Below are 22,112 nucleotides of genomic sequence, written 5' to 3' on the forward strand. Positions count from 1 at the left end.
GTTTGCAAAGCATTTTCAAGTTTTGAAATATTCTCCCCCTGTTTCAAATGCTTTTCCTTTGACTAAACAAAACTCCCCCTAAATGAAATCCTCCTCTTAGCGTTCAAGAGGGTTTTGATGAATCAATTTGAAATACTACTTTCTCCCCCTTTTTATCATAAAGGATACCAATTTGAAATTTACCAATTGAAAATCTCTCCAATTTTAGAATAGGTGGTGGTGCGGTCCTTTTGCTTTGGGCTCTTACTCTCTCCCCCTTTGGCATGAATCGCCAAAAACGGAATCATTAGAGCCCTTTAAAATACTTTCTCCTCCTTTGGTCGTAACTAAAAGAGTGAAGATTATACCAAAGTAGGAGGCCTTTTGCTTTGCCCTCTCCCCCAAGGATAGAGAGCGGCTCGGAGTGACGGCGAAGGATGAGTTACGGAGTGGAAGCCTTTGACTTCGCCGAAGATTCCAATTCCCTTTAAATACACCTATGACTTGGTTTGAAATGGACTTGAAAACACATTAGTCATAGCATATGAAAGAGACATGATCAAAGGTATATTCATGAGCTATGTGTGCAAGTTAGCAAAAGAAATTTCTAGAATCAAGAATATTGAGCTCATGCCTAAGTTTGGTAAAAGTTTGTTCATCAAGTGGCTTGGTAAAGATATCGGCTAATTGATCTTTAGTATTAATGTATGCAATCTCGATATCTCCCTTTTGTTGGTGATCCCGAAGAAAATGATACCGAATGGCTATGTGTTTAGTGCGGCTATGCTCAACGGGATTATCCGCCATGCGGATTGCACTCTCATTATCACATAGAAGAGGAACTTTGGTTAATTTGTAACCATAGTCCCGCAGGGTTTGCCTCATCCAAAGTAATTGCGCGCAACAATGGCCTGCGGCAATGTACTCGGCTTCGGCGGTAGAAAGAGCGACCGAATTTTGCTTCTTTGAAGCCCAAGACACCAAGGATCTTCCCAAGAACTGGCAAGTCCCCGATGTGCTCTTCCTATTAATTTTGCACCCTGCCCAATCGGCATCCGAATAACCAATCAAATCAAATGTGGATCCCCGAGGGTACCAAAGCCCAAACTTAGGTGTATAAGCCAAATATCTCAAGATTCGTTTTACGGCCGTAAGGTGGGATTCCTTAGGGTCGGATTGGAACCTTGCACACATGCAAACGGAAAGCATAATGTCCGGTCGAGATGCACATAAATAAAGCAATGAACCAATCATCGACCGGTATACCTTTTGATCGACGGATTTACCTCCTGTGTCGAGGTCGAGATGCCCATTGGTTCCCATGGGTGTCTTGATGGGTTTGGCATCCTTCATTCCAAACTTGGTTAGTATGTCTTGAGTGTACTTCGTTTGGCTAATGAAGGTGCCCTCTTGGAGTTGCTTGACTTGAAATCCTAGAAAATATTTCAACTCCCCCATCATCGACATTTCGAATTTCTTTGTCATGATCCTACTAAACTCTTCACATGTAGATTCGTTAGTAGACCCAAATATAATATCATCAACATAAATTTGGCATACAAACAAATCATTTTCAAGTGTTTTGGTAAAGAGCGTAGGATCGACCTTTCCGACTTTGAAGCCATTAGCAATAAGGAAATCTCTAAGGCATTCATACCATGCTCTTGGGGCTTGCTTGAGCCCATAAAGCGCCTTAGAGAGCTTATAGACATGGTTAGGGTACTCACTGTCTTCAAAGCCGGGAGGTTGCTCAACATAGACATCTTCCTTGATCGGTCCATTGAGGAAGGCACTTTTCACGTCCATTTGATAAAGCTTAAAGCCATGGTAAGTAGCATAGGCTAATAATATGCGAATTGACACAAGCCTAGCTACGGGTGCATAGGTTTCACCAAAATCCAAACCTTCGACTTGTGAATACCCCTTGGCCACGAGTCGAGCTTTGTTCCTTGTCACCACACCATGCTCGTCTTGCTTGTTGCGGAAGACCCACTTGGTTCCTACAACATTTTGATTAGGACGTGGAACTAAATGCCATACCTCGTTCCTCGTGAAGTTGTTGAGCTCCTCTTGCATCGCCACCACCCAATCCGAATCTTGTAGTGCTTCCTCTACCTTGTGTGGCTCAATAGAGGAAACAAACGAGTAATGTTCAAAAAAATGTGCAACATGAGATCTAGTGGTTACCCCCTTATGAATGTCGCCGAGGATGGTGTCGACGGGGTGATCTCGTTGGATTGCTTGGTGGACTCTTGGGTGTGGCGGCCTTGGTTCTTGCTCATCCTCCTTTTCTTGATTATTTGCATCTCCCCCTTGATCATTGCCATCATCTTGAGGTGGCTCATCTTCTTGATCTTGTCCTTCATCAAATTGAGCCTCATCCTCATTTTGAGTCGGTGGAGATGCTTGCGTGGAGGAGGATGGTTGATCTTGTGCTTTTGGAGGCTCTTCGGATTCCTTAGGACACACATCCCCGATGGACATGTTCCTTAATGCGATGCACGGAGCCTCTTCATCACCTATCTCATCAAGATCAACTTGCTCTACTTGAGAGCCGTTAGTCTCATCAAACACAACGTCACATGAGACTTCAACTAGTCCAGTGGACTTGTTAAAGACCCTATATGCCCTTGTGTTTGAGTCATAACCAAGTAAAAAACCTTCTACAGTCTTAGGAGCAAATTTAGATTTTCTACCTCTTTTAACAAGAATAAAGCATTTGCTACCAAAGACTCTAAAATATGAAATGTTGGGCTTTTTACCGGTTAGGAGTTCATATGATGTCTTCTTGAGGATTCGGTGTAGATACAACCGGTTGATGGCGTAGCAAGCGGTGTTGACCGCCTCGGCCCAAAACCGATCCGATGTCTTGTACTCATCAAGTATGGTTCTAGCCATGTCCAATAGAGTTCGATTCTTCCTCTCCACTACACCATTTTGTTGAGGGGTGTAGGGAGAAGAGAACTCATGCTTGATGCCCTCCTCCTCAAGAAAGCTTTCGATTTGAGAGTTCTTGAACTCCGTCCCGTTGTCGCTTCTTATTTTCTTGATCCTTAAGCCGAACTCATTTTGAGCTCGTCTCAAGAATCCCTTTAAGGTCTCTTGGGTTTGAGATTTTTCCTGCAAAAAGAATACCCAAGTGAAGCGAGAATAATCATCCACAATAACTAAACAGTACTTACTCCCGCCGATGCTTATGTAAGCGATCGGGCCGAATAGGTCCATGTGTAGGAGCTCCAGTGGCCTGTCACTAGTCATGATGTTCTTGTGTGGATGATGAGTGCCAACTTGCTTCCCGGCTTGGCATGCGCTACAAATCCTGTCTTTCTCAAAATGAACATTTGTTAATCCTAAAATGTGTTCTCCCTTTAGAAGCTTATGAAGATTCTTCATCCCAACATGGGCTAGTCGGCGGTGCCAGAGCCAACCCATGTTAGTCTTAGCAATTAAGCAAGTGTCGAGTTCAGCTTTATCAAAATCTACCAAGTATAGCTGACCCTCTAACACAGCCTTGAATGCTATTGAATCATCACTTCTTCTAAAGACAGTGACACCTACATCAGTAAAGAGACAGTTGTAGCCCATTTTGCATAATTGAGATACGGAAAGCAAATTGTAGTCTAATGAACCTACAAGAAAAACATTGGAAATAGAATGGTCAGGAGATATAGCTATTTTACCAAGACCTTTGACCAAACCTTGATTTCCATCCCCGAATGTGATAGCTCGTTGGGGATCGTGGTTTTTCTCGTAGGAGGAGAACATCCTTTTCTCCCCTGTCATATGGTTTGTGCACCCGCTATCGAGTATCCAACTTGAGCCCCCGGATGCATAAACCTACAAAACAATTTTAGTTCTTGACTTTAGGTACCCAAACGGTTTTGGGTCCTTTGGCATTAGAAACAAGAACTTTGGGTACCCAAACACAAGTCTTGGAGCCCTTGTGTTTGCCCCCAACAAACTTGGCAACTACTTTGCCGGATTTGTTAGTCAAAACATACGATGCATCAAAAGTTTTAAATGAAATGCTATGATCATTTGATGCAATAGGAGTTTTCTTTCTAGGCAACTTGGCATGGGTTGGTTGCCTAGACCTAGATGTCTCACCCTTATACATAAAAGCATGGTTAGGTCCAGAGTGAGACTTCCTAGAATGAGTTTTCCTAATTTTGCTCTCGGGATAACCGGCAGGGTACAAAATGTAACCCTCGTTATCCTGAGACATGGGAGCCTTGCCCTTAACAAAGTTAGACAAGTTCTTAGAAGGGGCATTAAGTTTGACATTGTCTCCCCTTTGGAAGCCAATGCCATCCTTGATGCCAGGGCGTCTCCCATTATAGAGCATACTTCTAACAAATTTAAATTTTTCATTTTCTAAGTTATGCTCGGCAATTTTAGCATCTAATAATGCTATATGATCATTTTGTTGTTTAATTAAGACCATGTGATCGTGAATAGCATTAATATCAATATCTCTACATCTAGTACAAATAGAAATATGCTCAACATTAGATGTAGAGGGCTTGCAAGACTTTAATTCAACAACCTTAGCATGTAGTATATCATTCTCACTTCTAAGGTTGGAAATAGTAACATTGCAAACATCAAAAACCTTAGCCTTAGCAATCAAATTTTCATTTTCTACTCTAAGACTAGCAAGAGAATCATTCAATTCCTTAATCTTAGCAAGCAAATCATCATTATCATTTCTAAGAATGGGAATTGAAGCATTACAAACATGGGAATCAACCTTAGCAATTAATCTAGTATTTTCATTTCTAAGGTTGTTAATGGTCTCATGGCAAGTGCTTAGCTCACTAGATAATTTGTTACATTTTTCTACCTCTAGAGCATAAGCATTTTTAACCTTAACATGCTTTTTATTTTCCTTGATTAGGAAGTCCTCTTGGGAGTCCAAGAGGTCATCCTTTTCATGGATGGCACTAATTAGCTCATTTAGTTTTTCCTTTTGTTCCATGTTAAGGTTGGCAAAAAGAACGCACAAGTTATCCTCCTCATTGCTAGCATCATCCTCATCACTAGAGGTTTCATATTTAGTGGAGGATCTTGATTTTACCTTTTTCCTTTTGCCGTCCTTTGCCATGAGGCACTTGTGGCCGACGTTGGGAAAGAGAAGTCCTTTGGTGACGGCGATGTTGGCGACGTCCTCGTCGGAGGAGGAGTCGCTTGAGCTTTCGTCGGAGTCCCACTCCCGACAAACATGGGCATCGCCGCCCTTCTTCTTGTAGTACCTCTTCTTCTCCTTTCTTCTCCCCTTCTTGTCGTCGCCCCTGTCACTATCACTTGATAATGGACATTTAGCTATAAAGTGACCAGGCTTACCACACTTGTAGCAAACCTTCTTGGAGCGGGACTTGTAGTCTTTCCCCCTCCTTTGTTTGAGGATTTGGCGAAAGCTCTTGATGACGAGCGCCATTTCCTCATTGTCGAGCTTGGAGGCGTCGATTGGTTGTCGACTTGGTGTAGACTCCTCCTTCTTTTCCTCCGTCGCCTTGAATGCGACGGGTTGAGCTTCGGATGTGGAGGGATCATCAAGCTCGTTGATCTTCCTTGAGCCTTCGATCATGCACTCAAAACTTACAAAATTCCCGATTACTTCCTCGGGGGTCATTTGTGTATATCTTGGGTTGCCACGGATTAATTGAACTTGAGTAGGGTTAAGGAAAATAAGAGATCTTAGAATAACCTTAACCACCTCGTGGTCATCCCACTTTTTGCTCCCGAGGTTGCGCACTTGATTCACCAAGGTCTTGAGCCGGTTGTACATGTTTTGTGGCTCCTCCCCTTTGCGAAGCCGGAACCGACCGAGCTCCCCCTCGATCGTCTCCCGCTTGGTGATCTTTGTAAGCTCATCTCCTTCGTGAGCGGTTTTGAGCACATCCCAAACCTCCTTGGCGCTCTTCAACCATTGCACTTTGTTATACTCCTCTCTACTTAAAGAGGCGAGGAGTATTGTTGTCGCTTGAGAGTTGAAGTGCTCAATTTGGGCCACCTCATCCTCATCATAATCTTTATCCCCTATGGATGGTACCTGTGCACCAAACTCAACAACATCCCATATACTTTTGTGGAGTGAGGTTAGATGAAATCGCATTAAATCACTCCACCTAGCATAATCTTCACCATCAAAAGTTGGTGGTTTGCCTAATGGGACGGAAAGCAAAGGTGTATGTTTGGAAATGCGAGGGTAGTGTAGGGGGATCTTACTATACTTCTTGCGCTCTTGGCGCTTAGAAGTGACGGATGCCGCGTCGGAGCCGGAGGTGGATGCCGATGAAGAATCGGTCTCGTAGTAGACCACCTTCCTCATCCTTTTCTTCTTGTCCCCACTCCGATGCGGCTTGTAAGAGGAAGATCTCTCCTTCATCTCTTTGTGGTGAGAAGAAGATTTCTTCTCCTTCCCTTTGTTGGAGGAGCTCTTCTTCTTCTTCTCCTTCCTCTTGGTGCGGGACTCTTCCGATGAAGTGCTCCCGTGGCTTGTAGTGGGCTTTTCGCCGGTCTCCATCTCCTTCTTGGCGTGATCTCCCGACATCACTTCGAGCGGTTAGGCTCTAATGAAGCACCGGACTTTGATACCAATTGAAAGTCGCCTAGAGGGGGGGGTGAATAGGGCGAAACTGAAATTCTCAAAAATAATCACAACTACAAGCCGGGTTAGCGTTAGAAATAGAAACGAGTCCGCGAGAGAGGGTGCAAAACAAATCGCAAGCAAATGAAGAGTGTGACACACGGATTTGTTTTACCGAGGTTCGGTTCTCACAAACCTACTCCCCATTGAGGAGGCCACAAAGGCCGGGTCTCTTTCAACCCTTCCCTCTCTCAAACGATCCCTCGGACCGAGTGAGCTTTCTCTTCTCAATCACTTGGAACACAAAGTTCCCACAAGGACCACCACAAGTTTGGTGTCTCTTGCCTCAATTACAGGTGAGTTTGATTGCAATGAAAGAATTAAGAAAGAAGAAAGCAATCCAAGCGCAAGAGCTCGAAAGAACACAAGCAAATCTCTCTCTCTAATCACTAGAGCGTTGTGTGGAATTTGGAGAGGATTTGATCTCTTTGGTGTGTCTAGAATTGAATGCTAGAGCTCTTGTAAGTAGTTGGGAAGTGGAAAACTTGGATGCAATGAATGGTGAGGTGGTTGGGGTATTTATAGCCTCAACCACCAAACCTGACCGTTGGTGGAGGTTGTCTGTCGATGGCGCACCGGACAATCCGGTGCACACCGGACATGTCCGGTGCCCCAGCCACGTCATCAATGCCGTTGGATTCTGACCGTTGGAGTTCTGACTTCTGGGCCCGCCTGGATGTCCGGTGGCGCACCGGACATGAACTGTTCACTGTCCGGTGCGCCAGCATGGGCGAGCCTGACGCCTGTGCGCTCTGGCGCGCATTTATTGCAGTTGCAGGCGACCGTTGGCGCGAAGTAGCCGTTGCTCCGAGGATGCACCGGACAGTCCGGTGCACACCGGACATGTCCGGTGAATTATAGCGGAGCAGCCTTCGAAAAATCCCGAGGCTGGCGAGTTCCAGAGCCGCGACCCGTTGGAGCACCGGACACTATCCGGTGTACACCGGACAGTCCGGTGAATTATAGCGCGCCGGCTCCTGGAAAATCCCGAGGCTAAGGAGTTCAGCGCGAGGCCCCCTGGTGCACCGGACACTGTCCGGTGCGCCACCGGACAGACCGGTGCGCCAGACCAGGGAGGCTTCCGGGATGTCTTTAGCACTCTATTTTGAACCCAACTTTGGTCCTTTTAATTGGCTTGTTGTAAACCTTTGACACCTGTATAACTTATACACTAGAGCAAACTAGTTAGTCCAAATATTTGTGTTGGGCAATTCAACCACCAAAATTATATAGGAACTAGGTGTAAGCCTAATTCCCTTTCAGTCGGGCTCCGGCTCGGATGTCCAGCGAGTGCTCGGCGACATCCCTCGGTATGCCGGGCATGTCCGAGGGACTCCACGCGAAGACGTCGGCGTTCGCGCGGAGAAAGTCGACGAGCACTGCTTCCTATTTGGGATCGAGCTCGGAGCCGATCCAGACTTGCTTGGAGGCGTCACTGCTGGGGTCGAGGGGGACGGACTTAACCGTCTCCGCTGGCTCGAAGTTGCCGGCATGACGCTTCACGTCTGGCACCTCCTTAGAGAGGCTCTCCAGGTCGGCAATGAGGGCCTCGGACTCGGCGAGGGCCTCGGCGTACTCCACGCACTCCACGTTGCATTCGAACGCGTGTTTGTACGTGGGGCCGACGGTGATGGCCCCGTTGGGACCCGACATCTTGAGCTTCAGGTAGGTGTAGTTAGGGACGGCCATGAACTTCGCGTAGCATGGCCTCCCCAGTACCGTGTGGTAGGTTCCTCGGAACCCGACCACCTCGAACGTCAGGGTCTCCCTTCGGAAGTTGGAGGGTGTTCCGAAGCAGACGGGAAGGTCAAGTTGTCCGAGGGGCTGGACGCGCTTCCCGGGGATGATCCCATGGAAAGGCGCAGCGCCTGCCCGGACGGAGGACAGATCGACACGCAGGAGCCCGAGGGTCTCGGCGTAGATGATGTTGAGGCTGCTGCCTCCGTCCATGAGGACCTTGGTGAGCCTGACGTCGCCGATGACGGGGTCGACGACGAGCGGGTATTTCCTCGGGCTCGGCACATGGTCGGGGTGGTCGGCTTGGTCGAAGGTGATGGGCTTGTTGGACCAGTCTAGGTAGACTGGCGCCGCCACCTTCACCGAACAGACCTCCCGGCGCTCTTGCTTGCGGTGCCGAGCCGAGGCATTCGTCGCTTGCCCACCGGAGATCATGAAGCAGTCGCGGACCTCGGGAAACTCTCCTGCCTGGTGATCTTCCTTCTTGTCGTCGTCGTGGGCCCTGCCACCCTCCGCGGGTGGCCCGGCCCTGTGGAAGTGGCGCCGAAGCATGACACACTCCTCAAGGGTGTGCTTGACGGCCCCCTGGTGGTAGGGGTACGGCTCCTTGAGCATCTTGTCGAAGAGGTTGGCACCTCCGGGGGGCTTCCGAGGGTTCTTGTACTCGGCGGCGGCGACAAGGTCTGCGTCGGCGGCGTCGCGTTTCGCTTGCGACTTCTTCTTGCCCTTCTTCTTGGCGCCGCGCTGAGTTGACGCCTCGGGGGCATCTTCCGAAGGGCAGCCCTGGGGCTGCTTGTCCTTCCAGAAGATAGCCTCGACCGCCTCCTGGCCGGAGGCGAACTTGGTGGCGATGTCCATCAGCTCGCTCGCCCTGGTGGGGGTCTTGCGACCCAGCTTGCTCACCAGGTCGCGGCATGTGGTGCCGGCGAGGAACGCACCGATGACATCCGAGTCGGTGATGTTGGGCAGCTCGGTGCGCTGCTTCGAGAATCGCCGGATGTAGTCTCGGAGAGACTCTCCCGGCTGCTGTCGGCAACTTCGAAGGTCCCAGGAATTCCCAGGGCGCACGTACGTGCCCTGGAAATTTCCGGCAAAAGCTTGGACCAGGTCGTCCCAGTTGGAGATCTGCCCCGGAGGCAGGTGCTCCAACCAGGCGCGAGCAGTGTCGGAGAGGAACATGGGGAGGTTGCGGATGATGAGGTTGTCATCGTCCGTTCCACCCAGTTGGCAGGCTAGGCGGTAGTCCGCGAGCCACAGTTCTGGTCTCGTCTCCCCCGAGTACTTCGTGATAGTAGTCGGGGGACGGAACCGGGTCGGGAACGGCGCCCGTCGTATGGCTCGGCTGAAGGCCTGTGGACCGAGTGGTTCGAACGAGGGACTCCGATCCTCCCCGCTGTCGTAGCGTCCCCCACGCCTGGGGTGGTAGCCTCGGCGCACCCTCTCGTCGAGGTGGGCTCGGCGGTCACGGTGATGGTGCTCGTTGCCGAGGCGACCCGGGGCCGCAGGCGCGGTGTTGCGCGTGCGCCCGGTGTAGACCGAGGCTTCCCGTATGAATCGGGAAGTCGCGGCATGATGCTCCGAGGGGTACCCCTGCCTTCGGGAGGCGGAGCTCTCGACCCGTCGGACCGCGGCGCCTTCCAGGAGATTCTTGAGCTCTCCCTGGATTCACCGCCCCTCGGTGGTTGATGGCTCCGGCATCGCGCGGAGGAGCATTGCTGCTGCAGCCAGGTTCTGGCTGACCCCACTAGATGCGGGTGGCGGCCTGGCCCTGACATCGTCGGCGATGCGGTGCTGGAATCCCTGGGGTAGATGACGTATTTCTCCGGCCGGAGGTTGGCCCGCCCATGCCTGCCCGACGTCCCGGCGGATTGGCTCAAGCGCTCCTGCTCCCTCGTCGAGCCTGGCCTGCACCCCACGGATTTGCTCGAGCTGTGGGTCATGGCCCCCCGCCTGAACGGGGACCACAACTAGCTCCCGTGGGATATCAACGCGAGGCACCGGCCTAGGGAGATCACCGTCCTCCGGCATGCCGAGATGGTTGCCTTCGGAGGGACCCCCTAGATCGACGTGGAAACATTCGCGACTTGGGCCGCAGTCCTCGTCGCCGAGGCTACGGCTACCGTCGGAACAGTCGGAAAGGCAGTAGTCACATGCGGTCATGAAGTCCCGCATGGCACTGGGGTTGCCAAGTCTAGAGAAATCCCAACAGAAGCTGGGCTCGTCGTCTTCCTCGGACCCAGAGGGCCCGTAGGTCGAGACGTCCGTCAGCCGGTCCCAAGGTGACCGCATACGAAACCCCAGAGGGTTTGGACTCGCCTCCACGAGAGCGTCCGCCAAAGCGAAGCCGCTAGGCGGGTCGAGGCTGGATCCGAAAGACGTGGGTTGGGAATCGGTCGGTACCTCTTGGTCGACGGGCGGCGATGAAGTCACGTCGGGGACTGACTGCACCGTCGTCTCAGGTACAGGGGTGACGTCCAGCAAGCCTTTCGCGAGCGCGCTGGCGTCGTCCGTTTGCTCGGGATTGGCGTGTTGCGGGGAGACGGCGCTCGTCTTCGTCTCAAGCGCGAGGTCGATGCCCGGTGCACCCCCCCATTGGGGTGCTGGCACTATCGACTCGCTCGACAGCCGACGAGGCGCTGCCTCCTGCTTGGCCTTGGTTGCCCCGCCTCCCCCTCCGTCGGCGGGGAAGAGGGCGGGGTGAGCTCGAAGGTTGTTCTTCCACCACGCGGGGAAGACGTCGTCGATTCCGCCGCCGGCGGGCGGGCTGTCGGGCTCCATTGTCGTTGTCGCCCGGCGGTGGAATGAGTATCATGTCATAGCTGCTGTCGAGGGACACAAACTCAAGACTCCCGAAACGGAGCACCGTCCCGGGTTGGAGAGGTTGCTGGAGACTGCCCATCTGGAGCTTGACGGGAAGCTGTTCGTCAACACGCAGCAGGCCCCTACCTGGCGCGCCAACTGTCGGCGTTTCGAGACCGGGGGGTCCCTAAGCCGACGAGTGAATGTCGCCGCGTGCCCCAGCCCAGATGGGTCGACGCGAGGCCGAGCGCGAAGGGGGAAGTGAGGTGGCCGGAGACAGGCGTGAGAGAGGTGGAAATCCCGCGGCCTTCGTGTTCGTCCCGCGCCCAGGTCGGGTGCGCTTGCAGTAGGGGGTTACAAGCGTCCACGCGGGAGAGGGAGCGAGCGGCTTCAAGCGAGCGCCTGTCTCGTCCTCGTCCCCGCGCGGCCAACCCTCTCTAAGAGGGCCCTGGTCCTTCCTTTTATATGCGTAAGGAGAGGATCCAGGTGTACAATGGGGGGTGTAGCAGAGTGCTACGTGTCTAGCGGAGGAGAGCTAGCGCCCTAAGTACATGCCGTTGTGGCAGCCGGAGAGATTTTGGCACCCAGCTGGTGTGATGTCGTGGCCGTCGGAGGAGTGCCGGAGCCTGGCGGAGGGACAACTGTCGGAGCTGTTGAGTCCTTGCTGACGTCCTCTTGCTTCCGTAAGGGGGCTGAGAGCCGCTGTCGTCACAGAGTATGCGGGGCGCCATTAGTGCCTATCTGGCGGAGCGAGCCAGATGGGACGTCGGTCTTGTTCCCGTGGCCTGAGTCAGCTCGGGGTAGGGTGATGATGGCGCCTCCTGTTGACGTGGCTGGTCTGCGCCCTAGGTTGGGTGATGTGTAAGCTCCTCCGAAGCCAAGGTCGAGTCTGTCTTCCGTGGCCGAGGTCGAGTCCGAGCCCCTGGGTCGGGCGAGGCGGAGACCGACGACTGAGGCCAGGGCGGAGTCCGAGCCCCGGGGGTCGGGCGAAGCGGAGTTCGTCGTCTTCTGGGGCTGAGCCCAAGTCCGAGCCCTGGGTCGGGCGAAGCGGAGTTCGCCGTCTTCTGGGACTTAGCCCGAGTCCGAGCCCTGGGTCGGGCGGAGCGGAGTTCGCCGTCTTCCGGGGCTTAGCCCGAGTCCGAGCCCTGGGTCGGGCGGAGCGGAGTTTGCCGTCTTCCAAAGCTTAGCGAGCCAGATGGGATGCCGGTCTTGTTCCCGTGGCCCGAGTCAGCTCGGGGTAGGGTGATGATGGCGCCTCCTGTTGACGTGGCTGGTTTGCGCCCTAGGTTGGGTGATGTGTAAGCTCCTCCGAAGCCGAGGTCGAGTCTGTCTTCCGTGGCCGAGGTCGAGTCCGAGCCCCTGGGTCGGGCGAGGCGGAGACCGACGGCTGAGGCCAGGGCGGAGTCCGAGCCCCAGGGGTCGGGCGAAGCGGAGTTCGTCGTCTTCTGGGGCTGAGCCCAAGTCCGAGCCCTGGGTCGGGCGGAGCGGAGTTCGCCGTCTTCTGGGACTTAGCCCGAGTCCGAGCCCTGGGTCGGGCGGAGCGGAGTTCGCCGTCTTCCGGGGCTTAGCCCGAGTCCGAGCCCTGGGTCGGGCGGAGCGGAGTTCCCCGTCTTCCGGGGCTTAGCCCGAGTCCGAGCCCTGGGTCGGGCGGAGCGGAGTTCGCCGTCTTCCGGGGCTTAGCCCTAGTCCGAGCCCTGGGTCGGGCGGAGCGGAGCTTCCTATGTTGCCTGCGGCCGGGCCTGACTGCCTGTCAGCCTCACTCTGTCAAGTGGCACCGCAGTCGGAGCGGCGCAGGCGGCACTGTCTTTTTGTCAGGCCGGCCAGTGGAGCGGCGAAGTGACGGCGGTCACTTCGGCTCTGTTGGCTGAAGGGCGCGCGTCAGGATAAAGGTGTCAGGCCACCTTTGCATTAAATGCTCCTGCGATTTGGTCGGTCGGTGCGGCGATTTGGTCAGGGTTGCTTCTTGGCGAAGACAGGGCCTCGGGCGAGCCAGAAATATGTTCGCCGCTGGAGGGGGGGCCTCGGGCGAGACGAAGATCCTTCGGGGTCGGCTGCCCTTGTCCGAGGCTAGGCTCGGGCGAGGCGTGATCGAGTCCCTCGAATGGACTGATCCCTGACTTAATCGCACCCATCAGGCCTTTGCAGCTTTATGCTGATGGGGTTACCAGGTGAGAATTAGGAGCCTTGAGGGTACCCCTAATTATGGTCCCCAACAGTAACACTCGACAAATATTTCATCGACAAAGGGTTCTTTACTAAGTACTTTTTTCGTACACTCGGCAAAGACTTTGCCGAGTGTCAAAAAATACTCGGCAAATTAAGAATGAAAAAATAAAAAAACAACAAAACATTTTTTTTAAATTCTAGGATCAACTCTCCAACCCTACCTATTATACCTTACCTGTTGCCCTATCATTTTTCACTATTATTTTAAATCAAATTTATATGTTTTGTAAATGGTGAGATTCGAAACTCGCAACCTCTCTCTCGTGTATACCCTCCTATACCACTATACTACTACACCAATTATGTCTATATTACGTTTTCATTCCCCATGTACTATAACAAATCGAGAGTAATTTGATTATTTAAGACACTAAATGAGTTCATTTGAAAATGTGACCAACTATAAAGTTGCATAACTTTTTGAGATCTACAAGTTTTATTTTAATAGTTTCTACATCCGAGCCCGTTTACAAAATTTGAATTTTAAATTTCAAAACTTCACACGAATTTTTCAATGATAAGATGATTTCAAATCAAAAAAATTGTCAACTACAAAGTTTCATTACATTTCAAGACCTACAACTTTTATTTTGGTGGTTGTTCCATCCGAGACCGTTTGAAAAATTCAAATTTCAAAATTCAAACATAATTTTGCATAACAAGATGATTTCAAACCAAAACATTGTCAACTACAAAGTTTCATAACTCTTCAATACCTACAACTTTCATGTTGGTGGTTTTTTCTTTTGAAGTCGTTTTCAAAATTCAAATTTTAAATTTTTTAAATTCAGACGTAGTTTTTGTTGACAATATGACTTCAAATGAAAAAGTTGTCAACTATAAACTTATATAACTTCTTAAGATGTACAAAGTTTATTTTGGTTGTTTAGTCATTTGTTTATCTCAGATGATGGTTCTAACAATATGCACTCTCGTAGTTTCATAAACTACGAGAGAGATATAGGTTTTATGAATAAATTTATTTTTATTTTGTCATATGAAGAAATGTTCAATATATAAATTGTACATCATGATGAGTTATACAAATTTGTAGTTGAAAACTTTTTCATTTGAATTAATTTACTACTTTAAAATGTGATTTTTAAATTGTCTTTGCCTAGTGTTGGAGAAAAAACACTCGACGAAGAGCTCTTTGCCGATTGTTGTATTTGTGACACTCGGCAAAGAGTCCTTTGCCGAGTGTCAAAAAAAGACACTCGGCAAAGAAACTCTTTGCCGAGTGTCAAAAATAAAACACTCGGCAAAGAGCTTCTTCGCCGAGTGTTTTCTTTTACCGAGGGTTTTTTGCGTGGCACTCGGCAAATAGCTCTTTGCCGAGTGCCCGAAATAAAACACTCGGCAAAGAATATGGCACTCGGCAAAGAGCCAAATTTCGGTAGTGATCGGTTGTTGATTAGATTAGAGCAACTCCAGCAGTAACTAAAAAGCCTATTTTGAAACCTACTATTTTATTAGCTAGGGAAAAAAAGAAGGGAAAAAAATCCAACAGCTCTCCATAACATCACCGTAAACACCCAGCCGTCCATTCCTTGGCAGCTAGCGCCCCAGCGGTGAAGTGGAGCCATAGCATCGCCACGGCCGGAGGCCACAAAGCTCTGCAAGCCAGCGATAAATATTCAAGAATGGATGTAGCATATTTTTAGAAGTAGTTGAAGATAGCTGTTCTTACCCGTACAGTCCTACTGACTACTAGGACTACTGTCCGAATAAATTCTAAATCACAGCAAAGATTATACTAATAAACCAACATAAACAACTTTTAGTACAAAAAAGAAAAGGTTGCATGGATGAGTAGAAGGTAGGGAGGGAACTGCGTTATGTATTCCGGACGAACGAAACTGCAGTGAGTAACGACGACTAACGATTGCTCTGGTCCTCTAGGGGCCGGGCCCAAAGTTGCAATGCAAAGCTGTCTGGCCGGCCGGTCGGTCGCAGTGCGCGCAGCACCTGCTGGTACTACTGCGAATGCAAAACGTCGGTTAGCTAGCATGGGCGCGCGTGGATTACGCGCGTTTAATAAGAAGGGGAACCGTGCCATCACCGGAGCGATTAGATGTTGTGTCCACTCCGTGCGCTGTCTCAGGGACGACAGGGAATCGACGCGAGCCACACAGGTTGAGGCGAAGCTTCCTTTTCCTGGTCTTTGGATGCGCACTGCTGGGATCCTGTTGTCCTGCATCCTGCTGCAGATCGAATCCACCACACGTACGGATCCTAGCCAAGCCACATGCATGATGAGAGCGCGCTCCGTCGTCGTCGTCGTCGGTGAGCAGACTTGAGAGGGCCTGCGGATCTGTCAATCAGATAACGACAAGACCGAATCAACTTGATTTGACGTACACATGCAGAAACCCCCATACCAATGGTCTCGAACTGGCCAGCCGTGTGGTTGGTCCTACGAGGCCTGCTACGGCAGCACCAGCACCGCACGTTGTGCACCGGGCCGGTTTCTCAGCCCCGCGTAGAAATGTGGTGGGCTTTTACTGGCTTCCCATTTTTTACGCCAGCCCACACCGTCCCAGGTTCCGCTCCAAGTCCTGCGACCGCCCAGCTCGAAATTGCGGCCTGCCACGGTCTCCATACGAATTTGAACTCGGGACATGGGTACATGACGCATCCTATCCTTGTCGGACTAACTTAGGAGTGTTATCTCTCCGTCTGCGAGTTTCATCGTGACAAAAAAAATATCACAAAAAAGAACTTATCCACATTTTTGCCATTTCAGAAAAAGATCAATTAGGCTATCTCCATTAAATCCCATATTTTAATTTTCTATTTCAAACTTCACCCATCGAAGCAGTAATTTGGCTATAGGCAAATTTTAGTCTTTCCGGTACAACAAGATGACTACGCCGACACGAAAAATTCGAGGTAACCCGAACGCCATTCGGAAATTCCTACTTTACGGTCGTACTTTTTTGATTCCGTACTTGTGTCTTTCACGGACGGGCAAAGTCCGAAAGGGACGCCCATTTCCGAGCAGTCTGCGCGTGCCGGCGTGCGTCAGTCTCCGCGACCGCCCGTGAGCCGTGATCTGACGAGGAGGCGCACCTGCTTCGCCCGCGCTGCGACGACTGACGACTGACGAGGCGTGCGGCGCGCGTGAGGAGGAAGGCTTCTCCATCTGGCAACCGGCGGCAGGAGGACGATCAACTCCGCGACTCCACTTCCTCACGCGGCGTGTCCTCTCCCCGGTGCTCATCCGTCTCTGTCATCCTGCTCCCATGCTTTTTTTTTAGTTCCTCGCACGGTTCACGCGCTTGGCGTTCTGTTCCGTAGCCGTGGTGATGATTGCCGTTGTTGATTGGGAGCAGCTGCGATTCGGATTTGGATTCGGATTTGATCCGGTCCGATTTGACGTGGGTATGGGTTGGTTGCTGCTTCGTCAGAGAGGGTGTGCTTGTCGCGGCGCGGAACGAGCTTCCTTCCAGTCCCATGCGGGCCGGTAGCCGCCAGCAGAGCTCGCGTCTGCCTGGGACTGGGAGCGACGTCTCGCTCGCTTTCCCCCCTTTCCTGTACCCTGTGTGATGTGAGGAATGACGGTCTCCGCACTCATGGTCCTCCCCGGTCGCGGTCGCCCTCCACGGTTGCTCACCCTTGTACGGCCCTTTGGTTGGTCCACACTTTTTCTCCGCCCCCCCCAAACCACATCGATTATTGCGTTGAGCGCTTAGACTCTTGTTGTCTTTGTTTTTGTGGTCGGCGAGCATGGTGAGCAGCTCGCGGTGGGAAATCGCCGGGGGGGTCTTTTAACGCTGATTTCGGCCTCGTCAATTGATTCGCTGTTTTTTTTGCCTGTCTGATGCCACAGGAGGAGGCGGAGGCGGCTCACGGGCTCTGATTGGCGGATGGCGCGTCGGATCGGAGCAGTCGAGCTTCGGGGATTTCCTGTCCCTCTGGAAGGGATGAAATGCGGCGACTACCTGGTGAACTGGGTGGAGCTCTAGTGCCAGCCAGTGTTCCTGCTGACGCCTGCCTCATCTAGTCCCCCCTTCGTTCAGTTCTTGTGGCGAGTTGTTAATCCACCGTGTCCGGGATCCGTTTGGCCTGGGGTTTTGAGGAGATGGACGACGAGGACTACTCGTGGGTGCGGCGCACCAGGTTCTCGCAGTCCATCGTCAGATCCAGCTCTGGCAGGGAGCAGTATGGCGCGTTCATCGAGCAGTTCAGCCGTGGCGCCGAGCTGAGGCAGAATGGGTTGGGCACAGGGTACAGGAACCCTCGCCAGAGTGTACAGCCCTTGGCGAAGGGATCCGGGGTCTCCAACTCTGCAAGGCTGCCGATTCCCAAGGCGAAGTCAGCAGTTGCCCAGTCGGAACGGAAGCTGAAGCATGCGTCTTCCGAAGGCCAATTGAACAGAGACGGTGATCGCCCGTTGCAAGAATCATCGGCGAAGCAGAGCCGGAAAGGGGCCGTCGGCCTCAGTCTGGACATTCCGCAGCTGCATGTGGTTCGGCCATCCAAGGAGAGCCCAGACGCGCTGGATTTCTCTTTCCACTCGGACGAGCACAGCCAGAGGCTCCAGAGAGTGTGTTCCAGCCCGGCTCCTTTCTCTACGAAGGATGGTACGGCACCAGCTGGTGATTCCAGAGCGAGCAGTGCATCTATGAAGATCATCGGACAAGTGTCCAAACCCGCGCCGAAACGAAGAGCCAAGTCCCCTATCCCCAAGCGCGTCATCTCGGATGTGTTTAAGGAGGCGAAAGCAGCCACCAAGAGGTTCTCCAGCCCGCAGCGGCAGAGGAAGCCCACATCTCCACGGTCACTAGATGACAGCCCTCCATTCGGCTTTGCTTCGCTAAGAACACCAAGCAAGCTGAAGATTAATAGCAGAACCTCCTCATGGCCGAGAAGGAACCTCGACAGTGGGCTGGCGAAAGTTGCTGCACTGGAGATCCTTGAGAGGTGGACGGTCGATCGCTCTGAGTTGCTCATTGGACATAGGTTTGCATCCGGGGCTTATAGCCGATTGTTCCATGGGATCTACAAGGAGCAACCTGTTGCTGTAAAGTTTATCAGACAGCCTGACGATGGTGAGGATGACGAATTATCTGCTAAGCTTGAGAAGCAGTTCACTTCAGAGGTTACCATTCTGGCAAGGCTCCAACATCGTAATGTCATTAAGGTAACCATGTGAACTTTCATGTAACAGTTTGTAACACTCTGTCCATTCCTGGACCTGCGTTAATTACTTATGGCAGCTCTCTAGGATCATATATCGTCCCTATAGACCAACACGAGTCTTTTGTGCACACTTTATCCTCACTCATGCACACCCGATAAGACTTTCCGGACGGTCACCAAACCCAAGATTGCTCTAGACTAAGCACACTTAACCTCGAGGTTTTTTCGAGATAGACTTCTAAAAAAGAAGATGCACCTTTTTGGTATGAGTACTCTATTAATTTTATTATGCATTGGGCCAGGATATCACACAGTTTTGTTGAGGTGTATCCACTAGGGCCAGGATATCACACAGTTTTGTTGAGGTGCTCTGCATAGAATTGGTGGTGAACTTGTGCATGTTTCTTTGTAAATTGGATCACGATAACTGCTACATATATTTTGTGTAGTTATGCTTTTCTACCTATTCATGGAACAATCCAATATGCGTATGCTCTCTCGTTTATTTTACTGTTGCATTAGTTTTATCATAAGTCAAACATTTCTATGTTTACCATTATTTTTTTAAAAAATGTATAGGTTAACAACATAAGATTTATGTTTTTAGATTAACTATGCAAAATACTTTCATAATATATAGTTCACATGTGATGAGACTACACTTTGCAAAAAAATTGATGGTCAAAGTTAGGAATGTTTGATGCCATTTTTCGCTGAAAGATAGGACTGGCCTATTTTATGGTTGTTGAATCAGTACAATGCACTGCACATCTAAGAAAATAATTAACACTCAAACATGCATCAGCTACTCAGCATTATATTGCAGGGTGTTGGCACATGTTTAGGACAGAAATTATGTGAGCCATCTCTATTTTATGCGTATGAATTTCTTTTTGTACCACAATATTTTAATTATCATTCGCTGAGGAATAAGGAGTACAACATAAGCATCTTTCCATAGAGACAACGAGTATGTATAGGAATATTCTTGTTAGTGGAATGACTTTGACTCATTTGTCCTATTTCAATTTAATCGAGGTTATCATATTTTTCAATCATATGACATACAGATTGTTGATTTGCATGTACCCTTGAAATAATTCAGACAAATGAAAAGCTAAAGTATTGTCGTTACTATTGACTTGTCAGAATTACGTGACAAAGGTTATATGGCAAATTCAAAATTTCAGAGTATAGATTCTGTAGGAATCTTCTAACATATATTGCTAATTCATTCATGTTTTTTTTTTCTTCTTTAGCTTGTTGGGGCCTGTAATTGCCCGCCAGTATTCTGTGTAATCACTGAGTTTCTGTCTGGGGGTTCTTTGAGGGCTTTCTTGCGAAAGTTGGAGCGCAAAGCTCTTCCTTTGGAGAAGGTCATTTCCATCGCTTTGGATATCGCCCGCGGCCTGGAATATATTCACCTCCAGGGAATCGTACACCGTGACGTCAAACCCGAGAACATCTTATTTGATGGAGAATTCTGTGCTAAAGTTGTCGATTTTGGAGTGGCGTGTGAAGAAACATACTGCAATTTGTTAGGGGATGATCCAGGTACTTATAGATGGATGGCACCAGAGATGTACAAGCACAAGCCCTATGGCCGGAAAGTTGATGTGTATAGCTTTGGGCTTCTCTTGTGGGAATTGGTCACCGGTTCACTCCCTTATGAAGATATGACTCCGCTTCAGGCAGCTTTCGCCGTTGTTAATAAGGTGTGTGTGCTCTTCTAACTGTTTATCTATGCAAGCTACTTCGATTTTTTGTGTAAATAGATAGTGCGGGGTTCGTCTCCGGCCTGGCCTGTTTATGTATAGTTTGGAGTTCCGACGATCGGTAAGAACTGAGAAAAAAAAGCTTCATGTCCAGTGTTTTCAAGAAGGAAGAAGAAAAGAGTACCAGTCAACGAGTTTACCCTTTCTGCTAGTTTAGACTTTAGTTTGTGATAGTTACTTACAAGCACGTGCTCTCATTTCAGAACTTGAGGCCGGTCATTCCATTGAGCTGCCCAGCAGCGCTGAAGCTTCTGATTGAGCAGTGTTGGTCCTGGCAACCAGAAAAGAGGCCCGACTTTCAGCAGATAGTTTCTATCCTCGAAGATCTCAAGACAGTTCTTGAAACAGACGGAACACTCCACAAGGTCCCAAGCTCGATCTGCCAGGCCTTGGAATCCAATGATCAGAACAAGAAGAAGGCCGGTAACTGGATCCAGAGGCTGTCATACGCTCAACCTGATTTCTCCGGGCCTCCACCCCCAAAGTTACTGTAGCTACGCGTCTTCTTGTTCTTGGTAGCTTGTTTATCTGGTTGGTAGCAACTGTGTAAATTGAACCTTTCTTGTTTCTTGTTGAGAGACCACAGATTTCGTCATGGTATATACTCGGACAAAGTACATACATCAATTCTTTTTTCGGCTACCTTAACAACTTCTATCTTGATGATACATGGGAGCGATATGATAGCAATCTAGCTAGCAGGTTGGTGGTCGAAGATAACTGAGATTAAAGAAATCTTAAGATAACTGAGATTAAAATCTACATTGGCTAATTAACTCCGGAAGCAAAATCCTCGGGAAATTTATTGGTAAATCCAATTCCGCTCTCACCGACAGGAAAGATGCCCCCGCTTGGTAAATTTTCCTTCTGCTATTTAGAAATGCCACTGGTGGGAATTTCCTCTTGGCTGTGAGAGGTGATCTGCATTATGCAGGAGGTGTGACGTTATCGAACTAGTACATCCAAATAAATATAGCAAAAACCATATATCATAAATCAAAATACCTCCACCATATATCACCAACGGATATACTACCTCCGTTCTCGAATATTTGTCATCCACTAGTTCATTTTTAAACTAAACAGCGACAAATAAAAAAGAACGGAGGGAGTACCTCCTATGCATATGCATATAAGTTATAAGCAACACATTTAGCAGAAACAACTTAAATGACAAAACCTCAATGCCAACATACTAGTTCATATAAGCAGCATTTTGCTCGCTTTCGTGTTGCATCGTATGGATCATACAAGCACAATATTATAACATCATAAATTATAAATTAAGGCGCGAGGAGTCCAACATGAACATAAAAGTGTTGCTATCTATATGACTCATGATAGAACTCAAGGTATCAGCACCAACATATTTAGAATAATATTACATCTATAATGTTTAAGCTGTTAGAAGAGAAGAGGAAAATGACAACTATTGTATTGTATTCCAAAGGGCTCAAAGGGCAAAAGTACGTACATATGAACATATCCGAGCCAAAAAAAATCCAAGCCAAAGAGTGATGGCAATTTGTGGTCCATCTGCTTGCCTGGAAAGAGAATGCTCACTCTATCAAAATCCCCATGCTCGTTTTTCAGGTTTAAGACAACAATTTTCAGGTTTAAGACAGCAATTACGACAACAATATTGGATCTTTTAGTTGCTTCAATACCTTCACCAAACAAATCGGTTGAGTTACAGGAAACATCCTTGCATCCAACGACAAAGGTTGTTTGTGTAGCCTTACAACTTATGCAGTGGATTACAATCCTAATTCTTCAAAAGGCAAATTAGAGGAAGAACATGC

The 22,112-nt window shown here is 49.6% G+C and overlaps 1 protein-coding gene across 4 annotated transcripts; it reads left to right on the top strand.

The window, feature by feature from the left end:
- The first annotated feature begins 16,279 nt into the window (after positions 1 to 16,279).
- Positions 16,280 to 20,958, top strand: LOC100281561 (uncharacterized). Of its 4 annotated transcripts, none has more exons than XM_008656697.3 (4): positions 16,280 to 16,605; positions 17,223 to 18,536; positions 19,795 to 20,250; positions 20,514 to 20,958. In XM_008656697.3, the coding sequence occupies exons 2-4, from the start codon at positions 17,475 to 17,477 to the stop codon at positions 20,802 to 20,804; spliced, it is 1,809 nt and encodes a 602-aa protein (XP_008654919.1). In that variant the 5' UTR covers positions 16,280 to 16,605; positions 17,223 to 17,474; the 3' UTR covers positions 20,805 to 20,958. The 4 variants fall into 4 exon arrangements, with proteins under 4 accessions (XP_008654919.1, XP_035817334.1, NP_001354959.1 ...); XM_035961441.1 differs by lacking the exon at positions 16,280 to 16,605 and adding an exon at positions 16,661 to 17,023; NM_001368030.1 differs by lacking the exon at positions 16,280 to 16,605 and adding an exon at positions 16,818 to 17,010 and having other exon boundaries at positions 20,514 to 20,935.
- The last annotated feature ends 1,154 nt before the right edge of the window (positions 20,959 to 22,112 follow it).

The sequence above is a fragment of the Zea mays genome, chromosome 8, assembly GCF_902167145.1.
Source record: "Zea mays cultivar B73 chromosome 8, Zm-B73-REFERENCE-NAM-5.0, whole genome shotgun sequence".
Classification (NCBI taxonomy): Eukaryota; Viridiplantae; Streptophyta; class Magnoliopsida; order Poales; family Poaceae; genus Zea; species Zea mays.